The sequence below is a fragment of the Balaenoptera borealis genome, assembly GCF_965194805.1.
Source record: "Balaenoptera borealis genome assembly, chromosome: 8".
Lineage (NCBI taxonomy): Eukaryota > Metazoa > Chordata > Mammalia > Artiodactyla > Balaenopteridae > Balaenoptera > Balaenoptera borealis.
Genome location: NC_138865.1, coordinates 75,016,518 through 75,043,507, shown reverse-complemented (window position 1 = coordinate 75,043,507; position 26,990 = coordinate 75,016,518). Strand labels below are relative to the sequence as shown.

General features: G+C 41.2%; 1 protein-coding gene across 6 annotated transcripts in view; it reads left to right on the top strand.

Moving 5' to 3' along the window:
- The first annotated feature begins 2,190 nt into the window (after nucleotides 1–2,190).
- CEMIP2 (cell migration inducing hyaluronidase 2) overlaps nucleotides 2,191–26,990 on the top strand; it is a 78,294-nt gene continuing 53,494 nt past the window's right edge. The window contains exons 1-5 of one of the 6 annotated variants that reach the window (XM_082401366.1): nucleotides 2,825–3,341; nucleotides 5,293–5,368; nucleotides 19,362–19,704; nucleotides 23,847–23,987; nucleotides 24,581–25,142. In XM_082401366.1, coding sequence (XP_082257492.1) covers nucleotides 19,374–19,704; nucleotides 23,847–23,987; nucleotides 24,581–25,142 — 1,034 coding nt within the window. In that variant the 5' untranslated portion in view covers nucleotides 2,825–3,341; nucleotides 5,293–5,368; nucleotides 19,362–19,373. The other 5 variants (XM_082401367.1, XR_014247277.1, XM_082401365.1 and 2 more) reach the window with 5 other exon arrangements.

Sequence of the window (26,990 nt, the reverse complement as noted above, 5' to 3'; positions counted from 1 at the left end):
GTCTGCGGAGCCTGTTGTTGGGTTTACACTGAAGCTCCACTTCTCCTTCTGTCCCATCCTACTTCCTGTCCCTCCCTCCACAGGTGTCAACCCCATGGGCATTCCTTAATGACCATCCCACCACTCTGTCTCAGAGCCTGCTTCCCTGGGGACCCAATTGGTGACAACATCAATTCCATTCTGTGACCCAATTGGTGACAACATCAATTCCATTCTGTGACCTCTCACTTTGTCTCCTTTGTAACTTCCTTTCATGTTAGTTTCAAAACCATGCGCCTTTTTTTTTTTTTAAAGGACCTTTGATTTTCCATGTTCCAGACAAATATCTAAGAACAAAAGTTTTAAAATTCTCAAAGGTAGCTTACACAAAGATTCAGTCTCCCCCCCCCCCACTTTTTTGTTGTTATTGTTGTTGTTGTTAATAGAATTTATTTAGAGCTGTATTAGGTTCACAACAAAAAGCAGAAGGTGCAGAGAGTTCCCCTATATCCCCTGCCCTTCTCCCACATGCACAGTCTCCCCTACTAGCAACATCCATTTGCTTTGGTTTTGGCAATAGATATAGGTTATGGAAGGAAGACCTCTTTCAAACCACAACTTTCATTAAAATGGTTTATGTGAACTTTTCATTGTTATTTTTGATGTTTGAGTTGTTGGCTGACTTTATTCCAATAGGCTCTTGCTGTGTGAACTTGGCAGGCTCCTTAAACTTTGAGTCCCAGTATCCTCATCTCTAAAATTGGAATAGTAATTATTGGGAGGATTAAATGAGATGTCCCAACTCTAATCAAAGTGCCTGGCACATAAAAAAGCTTCAGAAAATGGGCATTTTAACATAAAGTTGGCACTGCACAGGTCACAGGGTATATTTGTTTCCTCTGGCTGCTCTAACACATTACCACAGACTTGGTGGCTTAAGACAGGAGAAATTTATTCTCTGAGGCTCCTGGAGGCCAGAAGTCTGAAATCAAGGTGTGAGCAGGACTGCTGTCTCTCTGGAGGCTCTAGGGGAGAATCCTTTCTTGCCTCTTCCAGCTTCTGGTGGCTGCTGGCATTCCTTGACTGCATCACTCCAATCCCTGCCTTCCTGGACACATTGCCTTTTCCTCTCTGCCTTCCTTTTATAAGGGTACATGTGATTGCAGCTAGGGCCACCCTGAAAACCCAGGAAAATCTCCTCAACTCAAGATCCTTAATTTAATCTGCATAGGCCCTGTTTCTCTGTAAGGGGACATTTCCAGGTTCTAGTGATTAAGATCTGATATCTTAGGGGGACTATTTTTTAGCCTACCACACAGGGTCACACAGTTCCTGTCCTGTCCTTACAAGGCATGGTCCTGGACATCTCACCTTTAGATTACTAAAATAGTCCTTTGTTCCCCCCAGTTTGTGGTTCAAAACCATCTGCCTTATTTTAAGAACCTTTCTCTCTCTCCCAGAGGGGACAGTGGCTCCCAGAGTTGGGTGGTTTCTTTAAGGTCTCAGCACTAGACCGTGTTGCTATTTTAGAGGCATCTTTCCAAGGTTCTATTTAATTCCGGGATGCACTCTAGCACTGTTTCTCAAACTTGCATATTCCCAGCACCTCTAATTCCGTAGGTGGTGCGAGGTTTGGGAATCTAAAATTTTCAAAGTGCCCCAGAGGAATTTTATCAGCCAAGATTTAGAAACACTGACTCCAGCAAAGTCCTGAACCAAAACCCTCGAAATAGAGAATTCCCCTTCCCGCCTGCTGGGTGAGTCATGGTTACAGGACTGAGTTTTTATGAAAAGGGTGGAGAAAAAAGAAAAGAGCAACCCTGAAAACTGAACAATCTGTCTGTACAGTATTCCCTGAAAGAGCTCTCTAGCGGGAAAACTTCCAATTCCGGATTAAGTGGCGGATGGCGACAGCCTGGATTTGGCAGTCCTGCTGCTGTCACTAGCCCGGGACCTCATAGGCCTGAGTGATAAAACCCCGGCCGCGCCCTCAGCGGGAGCCAAGCTTTGCCTCGGTGAGAGCAGCTCCAGCTGTGGTGGCGGCCAGGCTATTCCAGCCCTAGTGTGGGTGTCCATGGAGAGGTACATCGGAGTTGGGGTGGGCGGGGGAGTGGCCTGCAGCGCCACTCCTGCAAGTGGCAGCCACTCCAGAGTGGCGCGGGCAGGGGGCGTGGGGAGACGTAGGTATATTTATTCTGGCTTGAGAGCAGGATGCTGGGACCGCTCTACGCTGCCGGAGGAGCTGTCCTGAGTCGAGAGCAGGCTGTTCTCCCGGAAAGGCTAAGAAACCAGCGCCGGTGATTGGCCAGGTGGGGGCAGCCGTGATGCGGTGGCCGAACGCAGAGGAAAATTTCGGGAGTTGTGGAAGTCCCTTTGGGGATGCTGGGGCACAGTTTGGCTCAGCCAGGAGCGATGAAGGGGCATGTCCAGCTCAGCCGTGAGATGTTGGGGCGCAAAGTCAGGCTCCCCCGGGAGGTGATAGGGGTATAATGTCCAGGTCAGCCTTGGAGTGATGGGGGGCGCAGTGTCAGGCTCAGCCGGGAAGTGATGAAGGTACAGAGTCAAGCTCAGCTGGGAGGTTATGGGGGCTCAGGGTTAGGCTCAACCTGGAGTTGATGGGTGCCGCAGCGTGGGGCGCTGCCTGGGGGGCCTGCTCCGGCAACCGGGCAGTCAGGTGCTGTTCCTGGGCGCCGCAGCGAGAGGCGCTGAGCGCCGGCGTTCGCAGCTCGCACTGAGCTGGGGCAGCGGGAGGAGCCCTGCGCGGTCACCGCCTCCTCCGGCCGCAGGCTCCTCCTCTCCCCCCGCCTTCTTCGTCTCGCCTGCCCGAGCGCCCAATCAGCAGCCCTCGGCCCCGCAGAGCCGGGTTGCTTGTCTGGGCGGCGGAGGCTGAGCGCGACCCAAGCGAGCCGCGGCGCCCGCCGACCAGGGACAGGCGGGACTCCCGGAACCCCGCTTTGCCCCGCGCGGCCGCCCCCTCTTCATTGTCGCGCGGACGCTTCGGCCCGAGCCGCCCGGGCCACGATTCTCCTTCTCTTCCTCTCGGAGGGGAAGGAACGGAGACGGCGGAGCAGCTGCTCCGGAGAGAGCGAGCCGAGGCCCTTGCCCCTGAGGCTCGGGACTGGAGGAGGAGGAGGCGGAGGCGGAGGGAAGTGCGCGTCATTCCCGGGAGGAGAGTTTCACCTCCAGGCAGAGGCTGCGGCTGCCAGTTGCGTAAAAGCGGCAGCGGCGGCGGGCCGGGGCTGGAGGGGCTCCCTGACCATGGAGGGACGATCCAGACCAGGGGACGCCAGGAGCTCGGCTCTGTCTCTTTGGACTGCTGTGTAGGCACCTGAATTAGCCGACGCTAAGCGGGGGAGGGGAAGGTAAGAAGCAACGGGGTCACCAGCACCCCCACCCCTCCGCCCTGCCTCCCTTGCTGCCCGCTGGGGGCCACTGCCAGGACGCGGACCATGGTCCTCCGCTTCTTCCCGGCTCCCGGCAGTCAGGCATTGGGGCATTTCTATTGAAACGGCAGAATCCTCCCGCCTCCCACAGCACCCTCCCGCCCTCCCCCCGCGCGCCGCCTTTCTCCTCTTTGGATTAGGAGTAACAAGACTCCCCCGAGTAAGTCCTGTCCATAAGAAAGGGTCTTTGGGAACCACATCTTGATTTCTTTCTCTTCCTCGCTCTTTTCATTGCTTTTACGGGGAAGCAAACAATGGACCTTTGAAAGTCGGTGTGAACAGTCTTAAACTTTCTGGAGAGGGCTGGCTTGGGGGAATAAACCCCACAGGAAGCCGACTACAGTGAAAGGTTGGTGGAATGTGCATTGCAGTTTCGGCTTCAGTGAGCGCGCGCGTACGCGTTTGGGGTGATCTTTGTCTCTTTATTACCCTGGGTTGGTGCTCCCCCCACCCCCCAGTCTCCCACCCCAGTTTCTTTTAGTTAAGGTAAGGCGACTCTTTAAGATCTCTTGCAGCTTTCTTTAAAGCTGGGGAAAGGCTTAGCACTGGCCCCCACTTCCAGCTTTCCTCTGCAAAGTTGGGAGGTCTTGGCAAAGCAGGGGGGTCCGGCTCTGTGAGGACCCCTAAGTGCTGCGGTTAATGCTGGTTGCTACACCCCTTGTAATAAAACCAAGGTTCTGACGTTCCTGGATGCTCTCTGCTGAGGGTTGATTTGTGTCCCCAGATTTCCCGTGGAGCGGAAGCCGCTCACTTAAATTCTCCGCATTAGGTTAGGAAAACAGACTTTGATATATGTCTCCTTTCATCAGCAGTAAGGGTTAAGGATAGAGTGCTTAATAATTTTAAGAACTTTCATTCCGCACAGGAGCCACTCACTGGCTTGTGTTCACTCCCCTTGTTTCAGTGTGACTGTGATGCGATGTTGCATAATTGCACGTGTTGAGGGTGTGCAGATACTATCTTCGTGAGCTCTTCCCAGTACAAAGTGAGAAGAATTTAGAGGAAGGGGGATGTAGGGAGGTTTCACCTGAGCTGAGTGTGAACTGAGTCCTCAAAGCAGCCAGGCTTACCTGTTGGAAATGTCTCTGTTTTAAAAACAAATACATTTAGGTTCTGATGAACCTAGGGGCAGGGCAGAAATAAAGACGCAGAGGTAGAGAATGCACTTGAGGACACTGGCAGGGGGAAGGGTAAGCTGGGACGAAGTGTGAAAGTAGAATTGACATATATACACTACCAAATGTAAAATAGATAGCTAGTGGGAAGCCGTTGCCTCGCACTGGGAGATCAGCTCCGTGCCTTGTGACCACCTAGAGGGGTGGGATAGGGAGGGAGGGAGGGAGACACAAGAGGGAGGAGACATAAGGATATATGTACATGTATAGCTGATTCACTTTGTTGTACAGCAGAAACTAACACAACATTGTAAAGCAATTATACTCCAATAAAGATGTTAAAAAAATAAAATAAAAACAAATACATTTAAAATATTTAGCCTTATGGTTCTTTGGTTGTCTAGAAAAGAGCTATTAATGTTTGTTTGACCCTTGAAGGAAACTTGCTATTTTCAAAATTGGTCTGGGCATCATACTTTGGTTGTGTCTTTGATTAGCTATGCAAAGGGTTCTTTTGAGTTTGCATTTCTGGGCAAAGCAGAAGATAGTGCACTTCCTCTGCTTAGTAAACATTGGGTAGCACATTTTGGTGCTCTATCCTTTACATTAAAACCACTCCTCAATTTTCTGTGTACCTGCACTACAGGATCTGTGTGTGTGTGTGTGTGTGTGTGTGTGTGTGTGTAACTGGAAGTCTTGTCTTGTGGTTTTCAGTTCAGTCCACCTGATGCTGTCTTATCTGAATGTGTTTACAGGCCCAGAAAAGTAAGGTTAGAAGTGAATTCTGAGTCATCACCTGTTTCCCTTTTACAGTCTGAATGAGCAAGCAAGGTGAGGATTGGGAACTGTGTGTGTGTGTGTGTGGACAGGAAAATTGAATCAGTAAATTCTTACATGGTACTTGTTTAGATTTCCTTTGTCACAGCTAATTGTCTGAGTAAAAGTCTCTCTTTTTTTTTTTTAAGGATTATTGGGGTTTTTTTTGTTTATTTATTTATTAATTTTGGCTGCATTGGGTCTTGGTTGCTGCACGCGGACTTTCTCTAGTTGGGGCGAGGGGGTCTAGGCGAGTGGGGGCTATTCTTCGTTATGGTGTGCGGGCTTCTCATTGCGGTGGCTTCTCTTGTTGCGGAGCACGGGCTCTAGAGCACAGGCTCAGTAGTTGTGGCGCACGGGCTTAGTTGCTCTGCGGCATGTGGGATCTTCCTGGACCAGGGCTCTAACCCGTGTCCCCTGCATTGGCAGGCAGATTCTTAACCACTGCGCCACCAGGGAAGTCCCATAAAGTCTCTTTTCTTGATTTGGCCTATAACCCCTCAAATTTTCAAAAGTCAGGAAACTTTCACAACAGGAAACCAGAATGGGGCAACACCTCATTCATGTTCTAATAGACATATCAAGCCTGTTCTCAAACAGCTATCTTGGAAATGAAGAGGAAACAAAGCAGAGAGTAAGGTAGTCTTGTGGGCCGTTTCTGAATTTGAAAAGTTACTACTTACTAGCTATGTGCCTCTGGGCAAGTTTCTGAAATTGAGAATGATGAACCATATGTCAGAAAGAGAAAATTTAAATTATCATTGTCAAATTAACAGTTTTAGACTCACATGGGATGCTGTATATAAATGTGTACCTTGTAAAGTGCTGTAAAATATTTATGAGTATTGCATCATCCACCCACCCACCATCCCTTCAGCTAACAATTATCAATCACCTATTGTGTGTCAGGCTTTCTGGAAGCAATCTGCCCACTCTCTTTGTGGAGTGTTCTTTTTGGTAGGGAGAGGGAGTTGGATGAAGTGGTTGAAATTCGAGAGGTCACAAGGAGCAAAGATAGGGACTTCCCTGGGGGTCCAGTGGTTAAGACCCTTGCTGCCAATGCTGGGGGCGCGGGTTCGATCCTTGGTCAGGGAACTAAGGTCCCACATGCCTCGAGGCCAAAAAAAAGACCCCACAAAATACAAGGAGCAAAGATAACCTGGTGGCTTCCATGTATAAAGAAAGATAAAACAATCTCTGCTGTTGAAGAAATGAGTCTATTCAGGTACAAAAGGAAATGAACAATTAGAAAGCCCAGTAGGTGTTTGGAGAATTATGCATAGAATGCTTTAAGAACCCAGAGGAGGATCAGATTGGGAATGGGAGGGGGAAGCAATTTAGTGAAAAATAAAATTTACTAAATCAGACATAATAGTAGGGGCTGAAAACTGGTGTTAGAGGTACCATTTTGAAATGTAAAGATTGGAGGACTTGGGGCTTCCCTGGTGGCGCAGTGGTTGAGAGTCTGCCTGCCAATGCAGGGGACACGGGTTCGAGCCCTGGTCTGGGAGGATCCCACATGCCGCGGAGCGACTGGGCCCGTGGGCCACAGCTGCTGAGCCTGCGCGTCTGGAGCCTGTGCTCCGCAACAAGAGGGGCCGCGATGGTGGGAGGCCCGCGCACCGTGATGAAGAGTGGCCCCCGCTTGCCGCAACTAGAGAAAGCCCTCACACAGAAACGAAGACCCAACACAGCCAAAAATAAATAAATAAATAAATTTAAAGATTGGAGGACTTGAAGTCAGAATTGAGTTTAAAACAGAGCTCTGACAATTGTTAACCATTTGCTTATTGGGCAGATCCCCAAATTCTTCACATATTGTTTCTTCATCTGTAAAATAACTTTATGGAATTCTTTGAGGATTAACTTTGATTTAATTTACCATTGTAATTTACCATTACAAGCTAATGCTGTTTGGTACTTTCAAAATATGTTCTTTTTAAAAGCTGTAAATAGATACAGTTTATAACTTAGTCTAATTGGTCTCAGTCACAGATTTCTATTTTATTGGCCCTTTCCTGAGTGTGCTGAATCCCATCTTGAGTGCAAGTCTTCAGCTGTTGTCATATGGTGAGTCTCACTTGTTCAGGCATCTTCATCTCAGCCATAGGAAATCTTTCCATCGCGTTTGGGTTGTGAACACTAATTAGAAGGATGGGCTGTCTAGTACAGTACATCAATTGAGAGGGGCTTGTCTGGGTCTGTACTGTAACTTCCGCACTCTCCTCCCTCCCTCCCAAGTCAGGCTAGTCCTTCTGTTTGTCTTGATCCTAACAAAATGAATATAGAAAAGGGAGAAGAAAGGACAAGAAAAACTATACATCTACATTTTTGAGACCATGAAAATCACCCTTAATAGTTTTCTCCATTTGTATAGAGGTGTAATTTTCAACTATACTATTTATATAAAGAAAGGCTGTGCTCTCAATAGCAACAGCTGCTGTCTAGGTGAAACTTGAATCTGTAAGCAGTACTTGCTTTATTTAATACACTTGCCTTAATTCTCTGCTTGAAATGGACTTAAGCTCATCTGACATTTTAATAAATTGCCTTTGATAGAAATCCATACTCAGATATTTAAAACTGCCGTGTTAAATGTGACTTTTTGGGGGAAGGGTGGTATGACTATAAATCAGTTCGCAGGACAGTTACACATGCTGAATCTTAGCATGCAGTTTAAATGGGCCTCAAAAATAATATTAAAATGAGGAAGTTGAGACCCAGAGAGGCTAACTAATTAGGTAAGGTCATGTAGTAAAGTAATGGCTGAGCAGGGACAAGAACCCCTTTGTCCCTATTTCCAGCCAGCATTTTTTTTTTCTCCAGTATACTCTAATTTGTTACTCTTTGGTTTTGTTAGCCATTTAGTTATTTTAATGTTTTAATAGTGAAATAATTTGCATTCGGGCTTAGAAACCCACTGTGCCCAAGTTTAAGGCAGACACTATACCTTCTGTTTTGTTTGGGAGAATCTAGATATGATATGGTGCACAGAGTGGGGTGAAGCTACTTGTAATAAATTTATCAGATAAGGAACTAAGTGTAAAAGTAATGTTAACTTTACTTGCATTTTCTATAAATAGTCTACTAATTTAAAATACTGTCGAAGTGCACATTTTTTAAAAGAAGCAAGTTCTTCTGAGTAAGAAACTTTACTCAGATTTGTGTTTTGAAATAGGTTTGCATGTTCTTTTGTTTTTCCTGTACTTGCTTTGGGAAGCCTTTAATGCTGGTTGTTAGAAACTATGCCCAGCAAATATTTTGTTACATTCCCAAGATGTACAAGGCACTGTGCAAGTCGCTGTGAATGATACGAAGATGTGTGAGGCATAGGGTCTTTATTAAAATGTCTCTTTACAAAAAGTGAAACAGACTCAAAGCTGTGTATGACTTAAAACTCAGAATTGCTATCTCCCAGCAAATCAGTCCTTTGATCTAGTAGGCAAATCTGCTCTGAAATTGTTATTATTAGACTAACCAGACTTGTAACAAGATATTTATTTTCATTACATGGTGACAAGTGATAAACCTTTCACTTTATTTACTTTATCAGGGCTTCATCTTAGTTTGGACAATAAGTAAAACTTTGGCAGCGTTCGATGAGATTCTATATTATGAAAAGTTTGCCTAGGAGAGCTTGTGGCGGTCTTAGCTTTAATGTATTTTTAAAATGACTTTAACATTGCATAGAAGTGCGACTGGAACATTGTTTTTGCCTGAAAAGTTTGCAGTTTAAGACAATCCATATTGAGCAACTGAGAAAAGAATTGTCCTCATTGACTCTGAGTTTGATGTTAGTATCTTAAAACATATGCATATTCACCACAAACTAGGTGTCGTGTCTGATTACTAAGTCTCTCCGAAGAGTGAAATTATTATTGATTTGGGGGCTCTTGCCTAATTACTGGCTTGTGCTTGGAGACTACAAGCCTTCTCTTATCATAATGGTCTCTGCTAGTGGTGACTCACTTCCCTGAAGAATGAGTGAGGTTTTTTGTTTGTTTGTTTGTTTGTTTTTTAACACACAATGAGGTTGGAAAATTCATTATTAACATTTAAGGAATTGGAAAGATTAAGTTTAGCACAAGGACAAATGCCTGATTCCGGTTACAGAAGAAATGAGAAAAATGAGTCATTTTTTAAAAAATTGTGGCTAAAAAAAAACCCCCACACATACCATTCTTTTTAATACTACCAGTGCCACCACTATAAAGTCAACGTTGTATGAAGATTTAGAAAATATTATACTTCATTAATGCAAAAGATATGGCTTTAATTGTTCAATAGGTGCTTGGTGATAGCCATTCCCCAACCATCCAATGCCATGTACTCAGACAGAATGAAGTGCTAGTAATGTTGAGAAGCTAGCAATTTGGTAGCAAGTGGGCTGTGTATGAAGGTATAGGTGAAAAGGCCAAATGAGAGATAAATCGTCTTATCCACATGATTAATGACATCTTTTGATGGATATTGGTTGCTGCTTGCCCAAGTGCCTGTCCTTACCATATGGCCCCCCTTCACAGTATATGGTCAGTTCATGGATAACCTTCCCCAGCTGCCTGGTTACCATGTCGTCTGAACTTGGCTTTAGCCTTAAAGCATTTCTTCTTGCTCCCTGTTTGTGCTTGTCCTCATCACTTGAGCTCATTACTCAGCCCCTGTTTACCTGTCCTGCTCCTGCTGGCAGTATTCTATCCCTGTTCAGCCATGCAAAGTCCAGCCTCTGCTCCGGTGCTGAGTAATTGCTCGTTCACTGGGGGTCCTGCCTTTTGACTCTCTGGTACCCCTGAATTTGACAAATGTCAAGGAGACTGTGGAAGGCGTGTAATATGGTCCCTATGGTAGGCCTAGGTTTCACAAGCCCTAGGAAGACAGGGACTGTTTTTTTTTGTATTTTGGCCAGGAACTCAGGAACTCATCTGCAGGTGACACCTGCCAGCCAGCCTTCTGGAGCCTACGAAAGACATCATGAGTTTGTTGTTTTCTCCCTATATTGGTTATTGTTGGGCAGTGTGTTGTCATTTTAGGGGCAGAGTTCAGTGGTAGATTTTAGTTCACACATGCAAAGGAAGGTATTAGTAGTAGTCTGATGGTATACATTTGGGTAAGTAAGTTTGGGATTTAATAAAATCAGGCTATCACCCCTTTAGACACCCCAGCCCAGTGTCTTTGCCTCAACATATATTGTAATTACTTGTTTACCTGTGTCATCAGCTGACACACCCCCCCCCCCCCCCCAACGCTAGGCTATGCGCTTCTTGAAGGTAGAGATCATGTATATTTTTTGCACCACTGGGTCCCAATCATCTAGCAAAATCCTTGTCTCATAAGCAATCCCCAAACCTGAATGCATTCCCTGTTTGGTAAGGCTTTTCTCTTAAATATACTGTATGAAAAATAGACTATGTGTTGTAGGTTTAAAAATATATATACATTTGGATTCTGATCCTGCCCCTGCCATTAATAGAAACTTTGCTTTGATGTTGGATTGAGTAGCCTGGATCACTTCAGTCTGGGCATCTCATTATTCATCTGGGATGTTTCTTAGTTTGAAAGGCATGTCAAAACATACTTGGTATATGTTTTCTACTGTCACTGCATTTTGATGTCTGTATATCACTGGATCATAAACTTTTGGTACACCTATACTTATTTATCAAACACATCTCTGTTGTCTTTTCTGTTTTCCCCACCTTTCAACATTCTACCAACATGACTTTCTTGAATTTTTCTTCTGGAGAAGCATCTTAAAGCTTTGTCCCTGGCACTCGGCAGAGAATGCAGCCCACAGGCAGCTCTGCCCTTTGCTATGACCTTAATTAAATCAGCCTCCCTCAGGTCAGACTTAGGCTTTGGTTCTTTCTTTCGAAGGCCAGCTGCAAGGCTGATGACATGCCTGCGTCCGCCATTGTGTGCCTCTGCACAGCCATCCGTCACTGTCAGCAGGTTGGGAGTCTCTCTGCTGTGTCCTCCCAGCCAGTGGGGAAAAAGGGCGAAGGGGGATGGTCTAAAGACCCTTGAGAGGGAGGGGAGAAAAAAGAACAGCTTTCAGTAGAAAGAATTAAGGAGAAAAAGGAATCTGAGGAATAATAGTCGGAAGAAAGGAAACAGACGTGAAGAGCAGAGAACTGGTAGGTAACATGACCCTCTCCTTCTCTCTCCAATTTTCCAAGTTGAAGAGCAATCATCCTCTAGTTTTGCTTATCCTTTAGTTCTTTACTTCTACCCAGAGGCCTACGTACTTTGCTCTTTTTTAAAAATTTTGTTTTTGATTGGATGAGGAATGAGAGATATTGTTCAGTTGTCACCCTTTCTACCCGCCTTGGTCTGTAGATCTGTATTTTTGCCCCTTTTGTTTCTCTTTTGTTTCCCGGGATAATGTTCTCCAGTCTTTTCGCGCTATCAGCCATCTTGGCTTTAGGGTCAAGCATTGCTTTTCACGGACAGGCTAACAGATATGAAAAAAGACAGGATTAATGAGTATATTTGGTGGCAGAAAAATCAGACATCTGCCTCCTATACCTTGCATAAATGAGAGGGGTAAAATAATGAATTAAACTATTTCTTAAAGGTCACTTACTTTAAAGTGCGAAAGTGTTCACTGGGTTTACTTTGGGCATTAGATATAAATAAAGACTCTGTTTTGAGGGACCATATTTTAACAGGAGATTCCAATAGAATCTGCCAAGGATATATACACTTCAGTGAAATTGTAGCTAATTTGCTAATCTGAAATCCTTAAATACAGACCCATGAGCATATATTGTTTCGTTGTTTTCCACGAAAGCAAACTCTTGGTATTTGTAGTTAATTTTTGTTTTCCAGGGATTTACTGTTTCCTGACTATAGTTTTCTAGCAAAGAGAGTATAGATTAGATGAAAAGTGAATTTCTAAGCAGGGAAAAAAATGTCTTCTAACTTTAAATAATAATTATTCCAACTCAAATGCTTAGTGGGAAAAATTTTCTTTTTAGTAAATTTAGTCTTTTTAGGACTATATGTTTGAAATATTCCTTGTGATTTCTCGGTATTGTGGTTTAACAGAGTTAGTGTGTATTGAGAGAGTTATTTCCTTTTGAGGGGGGAGATAATGTGAACAATATATGGTACCAAACTGGAAGTCAGGTGCATATTGGTGTTTATATATAATAGTAGGTTAACTTTTGAGCATATCATTCATCATATGTGTCTAAATTGACCAAGTGGAGAAAAGAAGGTAGAAGATTAGAATTAAAGTGTCTCAGTACCTTATCCTTTCACTTCATAGGGAGCTGTTTATGATTCAGGGTTGGTGCATTCCCCTTGCATTTCTGAGCATTGGCCTCGGTGTGATCAGCTTAGTAAAATGAGCAGAAATCAATGCAGGTAAACTAACTCTGCAAAGTGTCTTATTTCTTGGGAATGTGCCAGACAGTTGCAGGTGCTAGTGACTCATCCTGATTTGGAGAGTTGAAGGACAGAGACAGAAGGGCTATGACAAGTGCTTGGTAATAATGGAGAATGTGTGAATGTGACAGTGTGAAGGCACTGTCCTGTTTAGAAGTCTCAGAGTATTCATTTCTTTGGGAGTCTGGTTACACAAAACCAAGCAGATCTCTGAATGAAAGTGAACTTATTTTTTTTCCCACCATCTGTCTATTTTCTCTCAAATAGCTATAGGAATAGACCTAGCATTTATGCTGAATTCCTTTGCAGTCATTGTTGTAGAAAAATGTGTTTTATCTTGTTTGGTCTGGGAATAGAATATGTAATAAACTATATTCTGCTAAACTATGTATAAGAGAATTCCCCTTCTCCGAAACTCTCTTTGTTTTTTCCTTTGCATTTGAAAATCTTTATATGAGAATATTGATCACACTTAAATATTTGACAGTTTGTGAAATTAAAGATCCTAAAAGTCAACTTTGCTAAGTTTGTTTCTTACTGAATAGTTTTGAATGATTGAGTTGTTGAGCTCATTGTTTATCAACTACAGACATAATCTGAATCTAAAACAAAACTAGATGAAACATCCTACCTCCTACTCCCCCGCCCCACACACAAAAAAAACCCAAACCTGAAAATCACCTTGATGTTATTCTCTCTTGTCCTTCTCTTAAAAATAGGAGATTGGAAGTTAGAACCGTTAATTGAAAGTTCAAGGCCATTAGGAGCTGGTTAAGAATTTTGTTAGGTCATGATTACTAGTAATTATAAACAAAATTATCATTTGTTTTCATGATAATTCACAAACACCTCTCTTTCCTGACATAATTTACCTTTATTTTTGCTGTGACTGAGCATACCAGTGTGTTACAAAGACCTACTAAGATCTTAATAAAAGGAAAAGTTTCCTTAGCCAGGTTTTGGCCAGTTGTACTGAAACTCTCAGAAAGTAGACTAATTTGTGGAACTGACCTTTAGGTTGGATACTGTTTCAAGAATTATGTCCTTCATCAAAGAAAGATAAACTTGAGGAGATCATGCCAGTTTCTTGACTGTTCCTACAAGCCTGAATTTTCCATTCAAAAATAAGTTTTTATACCAAGTGTAGGCAGGATTTAAAAGAACTTAAATGAGTCAAAAGTATTGCATTTTCATTAGGTGTTCAGTATGATGGGGCCAATATGCATGGCACAGCAGTGGGCTGTGGGACACCCCTACGTTGGGTTGGAGGGGCTGGATGATTTTGCACTATAGGGCAAGTGTCTTCAACCACTGTGTAAGTGATAAGCACTTGTGGTAGGCAATTGGCCTTCTGTATTAGTAGCTCAGCAGTAGAAAGAAAATGAAAACTCAGCCCTTTTAAAGAGTTCTTAGGAGTTTTGAATTAATTGCCGCTCTCTCTGTATTGGGAAGACTTTTCCTTTGATCATAGCATTTATTTGCTGTCAGCATAACGATATAAAGTGGAATGGAACATTTCCTTTTTCCTAAGTACCTACTGCATTTCATAATGTGTGGTTAAAACTTACAAATATTGTGAAAAGTTGAACTTATCTAGATGGTTTGATGTTCTTTATCTTTAGAATTTCTATTTGCAGTTGTTAATAATACCCTTTTAGTCACCCACTAGATTGCATATTAGCATTTTGTAAAAATTAATGCGTTGACTTTTTTGCTTGAAGTAGTAAATGTTCTCAATTTTTCCCAAATTAGGGCAACTAATATGGAAATTAGACAAATTTCCCAGAGCCTCAAGGATGTTGAAAAAGGAGTAAATGGGAAATTCCAGTCTGTGTGTGTGTGTGTGTGTGTGAGAGAGAGAGAGAGAGAGAGAGAGAGAGAGAGGAAAACAGTAAGTTCTAAGTTCAGTAAGCACTTACTGAGTTCCTACTGGGTGTAAGTTCCTGTGAGAATACCAAGAAGAGTAAGGTGTTGTCCCTGCTCTCAAGAGGCTTTTGGTCAACTGCAGGAGATGGACACGTACTTACATTAACTGAAACATAAGGCAGAAAGCAAGGTGATTCAATAAGAGTTTTAAATGGAGTACAGGGAAGAACAGGCAGGGAACTTATTGTGGAATCCTGAGAAGCCTTCATGGATGAAATAGCACAGTATTTGAAAACTTTACAGGAGACTATCTCAGTTTTCTTAAAATCATGCCCCTTTTTAATAGGTCAGAAAACCCCAACTATGATCTCCTTTAATGTTGTTGAAATTTCAAAATAAATTACTTTCTGTGATTATTGTAATTTATAATCAAATTAATTAATTGAATACTCTTACCAACTGTAAGCCCCTCCCACAGTTACTGTTTGAGTTTATACACTCTTTTTATCCAAGAGAAGAATTTTATTTAAAATAACCGCAAATTTTTAAGGTATTTTTTTTTGTGAGGGCAACTGAGAATTTGACAAAAGTACTAGGTTTTGAACGCTACCCCTTTTTTCAGCATTTGCATATCTTTAAGTTGATATGATTTTTTCGTACTTTTAGTAATTTCTTTCATTATCTACTTTAAATTTTGCCTAAATTCCTGGTGCAAATTTTTAATTGCGTGATTTTATTTTTAAATTAATTATTACCAAGGCTTTTGGGCTACTAGGTTTTTAATCATCCAGGAAATAAATACTCACAAGATAATTCTTCTAAGGAACATCTAAATACCAAAAATTATGCTCCAAAAGCTTTGTAGAGTGTATTTCCAAATTTGATATGAATGACTTGGGTTATTCCTCATTTTGGATTGTTTGTCTGTGTTTAGGGGTTTAGCACAGTCCAAAATAACTCTTAAAATATATCTTAAAATACTGGTGTGTTCCTTCTGTATACTATGTACTTTCCACTAGAAATACAGCCCTTTTAAAAATGACAGGTGATATAAACAAATTAACAGTATAGTAAGTAAAAACTTCCATCTGTAGTAAAAATTTTAAAATGACACCTAATGCTAGCGTTGAATAAAGCTTGCAAGCCAGGGGAAACTCTTCATCCTCTTTCCTCTATTAGGTTTCTCCGTTGTTCTTGGGAACATAAACTAATGTTCAAACTAATGCTACCAGTAATAACAACCTTATGGACTGAGCAGCCTGGAAACCTATCACAGTATTTCATGATATTTCCTTGGTCAATTTCACTCTTCCTTCAAGCAAGTGATTTAAAATTGAATTTAGGACTCTGTGTAATATTGTTTAACTTTTTATACTATTTCATTGACACAAATACTGTTAAAATAAATACTTGGAATAATTAAAAATAACTAAATAATAAAATTGAATTTAGGAATTGCATTTCTTGGGGATGCTGTATATCTTTTATCTTTTTTTTTTTTTTTTTTGATGTGGACCATTTTTAAATTTATTTATTTATTTATTTATGGCTGTGTTGGGTCTTCGTTTCTGTGCGAGGGCTTTCTCTAGTTGCAGTGAGCGGGGGCCACTCTTCATCGCGGTGCGCGGGCCTCTCCCGTTGCGGAGCACAGGCTCCAGATGCGCAGGCTCAGCAGTTGTGACTCACGGGCCTAGCCGCTCCGTGGCATGTGGGATCTTCCGGGACCGGGGCACGAACCCGTGTCCCCTGCATTGGCAGGCAGACTCTTAACCACTGCGCCACCAGGGAAGCCCATATCTTTTATCTTTTTCCCCCATAGTCCCTACCACAATTCTCTAATGACAGTAAGAGCTCGCAATTGCTTATTGAATGAGTGAAATGACAATTTTTCCCCATTAATAATTGAAATCTAGCTAGCAATCAATATATTTTAAAGTAATTGATTTATAATACTACTAAAGCAAGCTCATAAATGTAAAGTGAAATCCTAAAGCAATGTATTTGTGTCTTACTAAAAAATTGTAATAAATTGCGAGGAAAATCTGCATATTATTATTTTCTTGTAAATTTATTCTAACATAGTTTCAATAATGTGTTACTTAGGAAAATAATGATTGTATTTGTTGCTTATGTATTTACATGTTTTTCAGTAAAATAGAGCTAATGGACTCATAATATATAGAAAAATATATATACAGTTTTGCAGAAGGGTCCTGGGGAAAACATACCATGATTATTTTTGATTTATTGATCATGTTAGTTTGTGGCAGACACCATCTGAATTTTCATGTTAGGATACCATTTTGTGAATGTGAAGAGAAATATTTTTCCCAGTGGGATGGTGACTTCATTTAGGCTCTCACTGCCTTTTTTTCTGTTGTTTTGGGTACATCTGGAGACATTATCTCCCACAAAAGGGGCCTCCAGGCTGTTAAGTAATAACAACCTTTCTCACCCTGAAACAATCAAGTATCAAGTGATTTCAGCTTCAAACAAAAGATTTCCACTCCCTTTCAGAGGAGATTATAGTCTGATTCCCCTCTCACCCTGGTGAGCCTGGCACTCAAGAGTATCTAGTTTAGTCCTTTCTTCGTTAATAGATGATCATAAAGGGGTCTTTGTCATACTCTCTCATTTGTTCCAGCAGGATGTATCTATTATTTTGGTCTGCTGCTTGACACATACAGCAGTTTCTTTAACAGCACCTTTGATCATGTTGTTCTCCCTTTGTCATAGAGCTTAAGCTTCATCTAAATAATTACTTTTGTTCAGAAATCAAACCCCACAAAGCAAGTGTTTTTGACAGACACACTCTGAGAATGTTCTTTGCCCCATGTAAAATCAGCATCAATTCCTGATTAGATTCCCTTTCTGTCCCCATTAATTTCCAGGTCGTTTGGGTCCTGGGAACACTTATTTATGGCTTCTTTAATGGCCACATTTTGTGTTTAATGGATTTGCTGTAGTTTAGAGTAGTTTGGAAGTACCCTTTTTTGTTGTTTTGGCAGAAGGTGAGGGGGATTAATTATAAGAGTATTGAATGAAGTCAGGTGACTCTGAGATGCTGCAGTTGTTAAGGAAGGGAAGTAATGAACATCATGTTTCTTATTTATCCACAGTTGCTGAAATAAGAACATTAAATGACAGCGCTTCTTTCCCTCCCTCCCTTCCTCCCTTCCTTCCTTCCTTCCTTCTTTCCTTCCTTCCCTCCTTCCATTCTTTCTCTTTTTCTCTCTCCCTACCTCCTAGCCTCCCTCTCTTTCTTTAACTTGGCAAAGTTACAGAGTAAGGTTTCATTCAAAACTTATTCTTTTATTTGAAAACTGGTAAATGCTTACTATAAAGAATATAGAAAGTAAAAAGGACTGCCATTTTGTGTGTATGTCAGCTTCTCTTAAATAAGAAAGAATCATGTAGAGTCTGGTAAACTTCTGCATGAAGAAGTTCTGAGAATATTAAGGTGCCCTTTCAGACTCAACACAGTTCTAGTTATACCCTTGCAGAACTGATTCTTTGAAATTATTGCCTCTCAATTGTTTTGGAAGACACATGAGTGTAACTGTTAAGAGCCTGAACTCTAGATTCAGAATTCTAGGGTTCAAGTCCTGGTTCTCTGTAAACTAGCGAATCAACTTTTGTAGTCCTCAGTTTTCTCATATGTAAAGTGTCGATAACGGCACCTACTCATAGATCTGTCGTGTTAGATGAATATGACAAATTAAATGTATTAGATGAGTTAACACACGTAAGGTGTTTAGAACAGGGCCTGGCAGTAAGTGCTCTATGAATGTTAGCTATTTTTAAAAATCATCTTAACCATAATCTTTGAATGCTACTATTTTTTAAACAAAATTTGAGGATTTAAAGAAATAATATAGACTTTCTCATTAAATGAATTCACAGTCTGTTAAGTGATAACATGGTTAAAAATAGTTCAGTTGCTTTACAAGGAGATAAATTTTGGGGAAAAATTAGACACCTAAACATGCATGCTTGCCTGCTGGAACTTGTTAGGGCCACCTATGGTCCTCATATGACACATGGACTGTAACATCAATTTGAAGAGATTTACAGTAATGATACTCAAGGTGTAACCTCCTGCTTCAGTGTCACCAAGGTACATTTTAAAAATGTGAACTCCAGGGCACTCTTTCCACCAAGTGAGCCAGAATCACTGGGGTGGAGAGCCTGGGAATCTACATTTTTAACAAGATTCCCTGGTGATTCTTATGCACAATTGAGAACAGTTGCCACAGAACAGTGGCTTTCAGCCTAGATGCTCATTAGCGTCACTTGGGGAGCATTTAAAAGATACAGATGCTTGGCTCCTGACTTAATTTTGGGAGTGTGGCACTGGGCATTAATGTTAGCGGGTGATTATAATGTGCAGGGTGGAAGAGCCATGGCATTAGAAGACGATTAGTGAAGGTGATTGTTGACATAGTTTATTATACCAGGATATAAGCTGACTTGATATTTTCAAAAAGTCATTACAGTGGTTACCAGGGACTGGGGAGAAGGGGGGAATGTTATTGCTTAATGGCTATAGAGTTTCTGTTTGGGATGACGCAAATGTTGTGGAAATGGATGGTTGTAATGGTTGTACAACATTGTGAATGTGCTTAATGCCACTGATTTTACGTTTAAAAATGGTTAAAACGGTAAGCTTCATGTTATGTATATTTTACCACAATACTAAAAAAAAGCCATTACAATTCTCACATTTCTGAGCCTTAATTTTCTTTTCTTTTCACAGTGACAGTATATCATGCATGCCACTAATTCCAGGGGCCACTGCCCTGCTTTCCTGCAACCTCAGAATGGAAACAGCCATCGCTCATCTGGCTATGTTCCAGGGAAGGTTGTCCCACTGCGTCCCCCTCCTCCTCCAAAGAGCCAAGCTTCAGCCAAATTTACCTCTACCAGACCGGAAGCCCGGGCCACCTTTGCTTTCTCATCTGAGGAACAACAAGCCCAGAGAGAAAGCCGAAAGCAGAAGAGGCACAAAAATACTTTCATTTGCTTTGCTATTACTAGTTTTTCATTTTTTGTTGCACTTGCAGTCATTTTAGGAATATCCTCAAAATATGCTCCAGATGGTAAGTGCGTATGTGTGCATGTGTGCATACAGAACCCATTCTAGGAGAAGAAAGAAGGGAAGGAAATAGTAGAATAAATTCTGAAAAATCTTTTGTTATTTTAACTTGGCTCTAGCTTACTAATATATAATTAGATAATATGAGGTGTATCTTCTTATGAATGAGAGCAATTGTTAAAGGAATCCACTGGAAATGATAAAATTAAAGGATTGCTCTTCCTTTCCATTTTCCCACTTTGTCCCAGGACTCAAGACTTTCTTGGAGCATTTCTTTTCAAAATAGTAATTTTAAGAGTCTTTATTGAAATCCTGTGGTAGCACAATTTCATCTTTTGTGGTAGGTATGATTTTCAGACTGGCACAAGTTTTTAGTAATAAAAATTACTAAATGCAGTGATAAAGTATATTTAATTGAAAAAAAAGTGAAAGTGATAAGATTTGTGTTCTGCCATTTGAAACCAGTTGGGGAGACAGTTCCAAAAGAGAAGCTTCCAATATTTTTGAGGAACAAGGTATATCCTTAAAGAAAAACATCCATTAGTAGGTATAAGTTCTGATACACTTGTCTTCATAGTTAAACATCATTTAGGGAGATTTTAATTTCTTAAATGGCCTTTGCTTTTCAAGTTGGTAATATAGCAGTACTTTGAATGATTTTGAAAAGTTTATTGTCAGTCAGCCTCAATATAGTACCAATGAAGAATGGCCTCATAATATACCCTATCCGTCTCTCTGAAAATCAAAGGGCTCAGCACTGTGGAAAAAGCAGACCAGGCCACTGGATTGGCACCATACTGGTCTGCATTTTTTTTTATAGTCTGCAACAGATTTTTGTTGAATTAGTGCCTCCTTAAATGGGTATAATGTTTGAGAAGCATTTTACCAGTTATAAGACTTAGAAATATTAGTTTATTTAGTTTTCATGGGTGATTTGGGGTCTTATAGCCTTTAAGGTTTTGGGGGGGAGGTAATGTCAGTACTTCTAAGAAAATGACCTAAAGTAAGAGAGATGTTCATTCAGCATCTTTGCCGGCCAAGCCAGTAGACCACATAAAGAACTTGCAACATTGCTTTCCATTGCACATAGCGTTGACTTTCTCTCCCCTTTTCTCCAGAGGAATAACCAAATTCACTGCTGTTGATTCATTCTTTCCAAGTAATCTACAGTAAAGGGATGCTAGATTATGGAAAATCAGAGCTGAAATCTGTGGCTTTAATTGATGTTTTCATATTCCAGCTAAGACATTGAATTGCTGATGTGGTTCCTTGAATCAACATCGTTTAGTTTCACATTTTGGCAGTATAAGGCCAGAATATCAGTGGAAAGATCTGGTATGCTGAAATATTTCAGGATCAGCCTCACTGTGGTTATTGCTGTTACATAACTTTGATAATGCATCCACTACTCAACAAATGGGTAGCTGAGAAGGTGGGGCTAGCTAAGCTATTTTTTTGATGCTTTCTGCAGACTATATATTTTCTCATTAAGTGTACTTTACTGGAAAAAAACAGACTGGAATTTTTGGTGATAAAAAATTTCTAATGAAGCATGCTTTCCTGGGGAATAATTATAAACAATTAAGAGGAATTATATAACTATTATAGTAGGCTCTAGATCTTTTGAGACTTAGATTCCTTTGGGATTTCCTTCTGTAGCTGGGTACAGTGCTTGTTACTTGGGGCCTACATTTGCTTATGATATCATGGAGCATTCCAGCTAAATGTTTTATGGGTAGAGAGGGAGGTAGAAGAAAACCTCAAGAAATCCTCAGTATTAAGTCAGAACGAATTCAAGATGTGTTTTGTTTCTTCGATGGGAATAAAAGTTTAAGGATTATTCTTAGTATAATAGTGATGATCATTGATTTATCAGAATTAAATATCAATGATTATGAAACTGCTAGGAGAAAAACTAATTCCATGAAATAATTGCCAAGGTCTTAACTAGTGGGACTAATTTTAACTGTAGTGGTTATTATCACCTCAGAGAAAGCATGAGCCAACATGAATGCTTAGAAATAGATGCTTGCATTAGTGGTGTGCAAGTTCAAAATCAGGAATCACAATTTTCTTCCTATAGAAAATTATATCTTTGTGATGTACCCAGTGTCTCTACTTTTTCTCATATTATCCCCCAACATATACCTTCCACCTTCATATGATTTGCAAGCATATCCTGTCCATTCTTATCTTTGCTTAGTTTAAATGTAGGCTATATCTTGGTATTCTAAATGAGCAACCAAATGGACTTGGATAGTAAGGGATATTTGTATCACTGGTATTCTTATCTCCCCTTCATGCTCCTCTTATTTAAATACTGTCCACCCTTTGGGGATCTATGTCTAGTGTCATCTGCTCCATTGAAGCTGCATCAGTTACTCTAGCCCCACCCCTCCTTTCTGTGAGCTCTTTTGCATCTAAAGTAGCTACCACATTGTTCAGTATTATTTCATACATGGCGGCTTTTTCTCCCAAGCTAGGTTATATGCTCTGAGGGCTGTGAGCTCATTCTAAATTTTATAAATTATATACTTTATAAATTTTACACTATCTAGTCCAGAGTGGACAAATTGATCCTCAATAACTACCTGGTCATTAGTTGGTCAAAATTGGTGTGATTTTTTTTCCTCTCTTTTCTTCCAAATTATAGCAGAAACTAAATGTCTCATGCATTAAATAGCTGTGGCAATGCAAAATACTTCTATGTTTTCTTCATGATCTATTCAAGAGGCAAATTCTTTTTTTTTGAACACTCCATTTATTTTTTATTTTATTTTTAAAAATTAATTAATTTATTTATTTTTGGCTGCGTTGGGTCTTCGTTGCTGAGCGCGGGCTTTCTCTAGTTGTGGCGAGTGGGGGCCGCTCTTCGTTGTGGTGCGTGGGCTTCTCATTGCGGTGGCTTCTCTTGTTGTGGAGCCCGGGCTCTAGGCCCGCGGGCTCCAGTAGTTGTGGCACACGAGCTTCAGTAGTTGTGGTGCATGGGCTCAGTAGTTGTGGCTCACAGGCTCTAGAGCGCAGGCTCAGTAGTTGTGGCGCACGGGCTTAGTTGCTCCGCGGCACGTGGGATCTTCCCGGACCAGGGCTCGAACCCATGTCCCCTACATTGGCAGGTGGATTCTTAACCACTGCGCCACCAGGGAAGTCAATTTCTTTTTTTTTAACATATCTTACACGTTACTAACATACTATGTACACTATACACATCTATTTTTTTCCAAGAAATATTTATTTATTTATTTCAGCTGCGCCAGGTCTTAGTTGTGTGCGGACTTCTTAGTTGCGGCATTGCGGCCTCTGGACTCTTAGTTGCGGCATGCATGTGAGATCTAGTTCCCCTACCAGGGATCGAACCCGGTCCCCCTGCATTGGGAGCACGAAGTGTTACCCACTATACCACCAGGGAAGTCCCTCAAGAGGAAAATTCTAATTCTAGTAAAGAAATGCTACAAGGAAAGTAAACCTCATTTCTTAAAGGGGAACTTCCATATCACTCAACTTGCTGAGTAATCTAGGGTTTGGCTTCTCTAATCTGCCGTTTCCTCATCTCTGAAAATGAGAAGTCATTCTTTGGCCATTTGACTCTTGCAGCTTTGCTGGGAAAATGTACATGTCTGAAGATGGTGATGTTTATCAGCAGCTGCCTTTGGAATGAAAGAAGTGCTATTATCACCTACTTTATGATTCACTGTGCATAGGAAGGAACCTGGGAAGACCTAATATACATATTGCTTAGCAATTTCCATTTTTTATTTACCAGTGTGTTGTGAACATATTTTCTTTTCTAAAACGGCTTTCTAGAGTGGGTCCAAGAACAATTCAGAGTTTTGCCTCTTACTGTTGATTTATTTCCAGAGTAGATAGTTCAGGCGAACTCTGTTTTCACCTTGTGGACTCTGACCCAAACTAGAGGATGGCAACTTGGTTTTGTGGTGAAACCTTTTTTATATGTTGAGGAAGTAAAGGATTTGACACATCTCTGCTTGGTGGGATGGCTGGGACTTCCATCCTTATGGAAGGAAATTAAAATATGTCAGCCCATTACTTGCAGGTTGCAATAAATGATGGTAGTACTCGGATTTGGCTAAAGGTATTTTTGCATATTGTTGGTTAATGGGATATCGATGTTGCATTGTTTTATAGAGAATTGCCCAGATCAAAACCCCCGTCTCAGGAACTGGGATCCAGGACAAGATTCTGCAAAACAAGTTGTTATCAAGGAGGGAGACATGTTCCGCCTGACCTCAGATGCCACAGTGAATTCTATAGTCATTAAGGATGGAGGTAAGTAGTGGTCCCTGTCTATGGGAACAGCAAGGTTGCTCTTTACTACAGGGCAACGTTTGATGTTCTGTATGTAGAAAACTATTCTTAGCTTTTAGGATGTGGTGTCACTCTAACCATGGAGACAGGAAAAGTTCCTAAGGTAGAACAGTAGAATTCAAGAGCTGGAAGGGCCTTAGAAATCACTCAAGTCAAGACCCTTGATTTATAGAAAAGGGAATAGTTCCAGAAGGTCATCTCTCATAGCTAAATCTTTGTTACAACTATGGACAGTGATGAGAGAGTTAATATACGTGAAAGTGAGATTCAGATTGGTAGAGTCTTAGATATTTTTCTAGAAATGGTTTACTTTTAAAGTGAATGGATTGAAATTCATACACATGGGCATTTTTAGGGTGTTGAGATATGAACTCTCCATTTCTTTGTTTAATATGTTTTGAAAACAGGTTCAATTTTCTAAGCAGACTTCTAGTAAATTCTTTTTCCCAACTTAGCTGCGGAAGTGCTTTTTTCTCCTCTTAAGATGAAATTTATTTCTCTGTACCTCAGAAAGATGTTTCAGAAGTTGGCTTACTTAGTGTTATTCCCTGCAGGACTGCTTGTATTTGGGGACGATAAAGATGGATCCAGAAATATTACTTTGAGGACTCGTTACATCCTGATCAAGGATGGTGGGTCGCTTCATATTGGAGCAGAAAATTGCCGCTATAAATCCAAAGCGACAATTGCCTTGTATGGCAAGTCAGATGAAGGTGAAAGTATGCCAACATTTGGCAAAAAATTTATTGGTGTGGAAGCCGGCGGGACACTGGAATTACATGGGGCACAGAAGGCATCGTGGACGCTGTTGGTGAGAACTCTGAATTCCTCAGGCTTGACCTTTGGCTCCCATGCCTTTGAAAAGGACTTTTCCAGGGGCCTCAATGTGAGGGTCATTGACCAAGACACAGCCAAAATTTTGGAAATTGAGAGGTTTGATACCCATGAATACCACAATGAAAGTAGGCGACTTCAGAAATTCCTGAGAGACCAGGATCCAGGACGGATTGTTGCCATAGCTGTTGGAGATTCAGCAGTCAAAAGCCTCTTACAAGGAACCATACAAATGATCCAGGACCGGCTGGGAAGTAAGCTGATCCAAGGACTGGGCTACAGGTGGGCATACATATCTCTTTACCTTCCTTCCTGCTATGTATTAGCATCTGTGTCTGTGTGAGAGGAGAGCGGGATGGAGAAAGAAACAAAACACTTCACAGTCTGACTTTAGGGGCCAGAATGGCCACTACCATTTGGAAGTCTGGTTGCCTCTTGCTTTGAACTGGAGGACAGAAGACTGTTTACAAAGTTCTTTTCTTGGCTTTGGCTTATGAAGCACTTTGTGAACCTTAGCATTGGGCTTGTGAAAAATTAAGAACAGAAATGTACTGAAAAGCAATCAGGCAGTTTAAGGAGATTGACTTCCTTCTTTTATTATCTTCTGAAGATCATATGAAACTCAAGCTAATTGAGGCACCTTATGAGTTGAAAGGTTAGGGCCCAATTCCGTGCTAAGGTGTAAAAGTTGTCTGAAAAGATTGAGGAGGGGTGGAACATGCACAGTTTTCTTTTTCTTTCTTTCTTTTTTTTTTTTTGAATCCTTTAATTTGAATCTGCTTGTTTGATTGGCACAGGCCTCTGGGGCCCTGGCACATGTGGGGAAGCACAAGTTGGAGGGCTACGAGGTTCATCCAGATAGTAGGATTCATTCCTACAATTTATTCTTGTGTTCTTATGCCATAGTCTAGTTAATCATGATTTCCTAATGCAGTTCTGGGTTCTGGGGAAGCAGCTGGCTCAACAATTAATTCAAAAAAACAGAAGTTTTAATTCTGCTTACTGTTCACAATAAAGTCAGGGAATATCTGCAGTGAGAAGCAAGAGGACTTCAAAACTCCCATGTTGAAATGATCTAGTTATTATTTTTTTCCTTTGATGGTTGGTTGATCTAGTTATTATTTTTTCTTTGGTCAGTGTTGGAATGGAATATTATCTATAGATATTGTAGAGAAAGTTAAGAAGGCAAAAATTAGTGAAGAAAAAGCATCTGTAATGTTCTTAAAATGCTTTTTACTCACCCAGGGAATATTTAGGGGATTCTAAGCGCCGGGTACCCATAGATACTTAGATGAAAGGACACTGTCTCAGAGTCCTCTTTTAATCTGGTGGATAAACAGAGACCTAAGTAGAAGGGGATCGTACAATGAGACACTTAGTGCAGCTACAGGGTATGATGCGAGTGCAAATAGAAGGAGCCTTGGGGAATCAGTAGAGGCTTCCCAAAGGTGAGAAGCCCGAGGGAAGTTTAGGAGTATACTGTGTAGGCTGTAGAGAAGGAGGGCTTAGAGGTGGTTTTTTTGGGGGGGTGGTGGTGGTGATTTAATTAAATATTATATATATATATACAGAAAAGTGCTAAAAACAAGAATGTAGAGTTTAATGACTTATCACCATGTGATATCAGGGTAGCTACCACCCAGATCAAGAAAGAGAACGTTGCCAGTGTCCTGGAAGCCCCCATCCTATCCCATCCTGTTCACTGACCACTCCCTCTGTTCACCAAAGGTAAACCACTCCCCTGAATTTGTGGAGAACACTCAAGTTCAGGTTTGCCTGTCTTTGAACTTCATATAAATGGAAGCAGACAATATGTTATATTTTGTGTCTGGCTTATTTGCTCAGCCTCGTTATTGAGTGTCGTTTATGTTGGTGCATGCAGGGTGGCTTATTTTCATTGCTGTTTATTTTCTGTTGTATGACTATAGCACAGTGTATTTACTGCTGGACATCTGGGTGGTTGTCCAGTTCAGACCTCTCTTATAAAATATGCTTCTCTGAGTGTTCTTTTATCCATCTCTTCATGCTTATGTACACATATTTCTATAATTTATAGACCTATGAATGGAAGTGTGGTCTGTTCAAAGTCAGACACCTACTTTGTTTCACTATCCAGTAATACCGGAGATT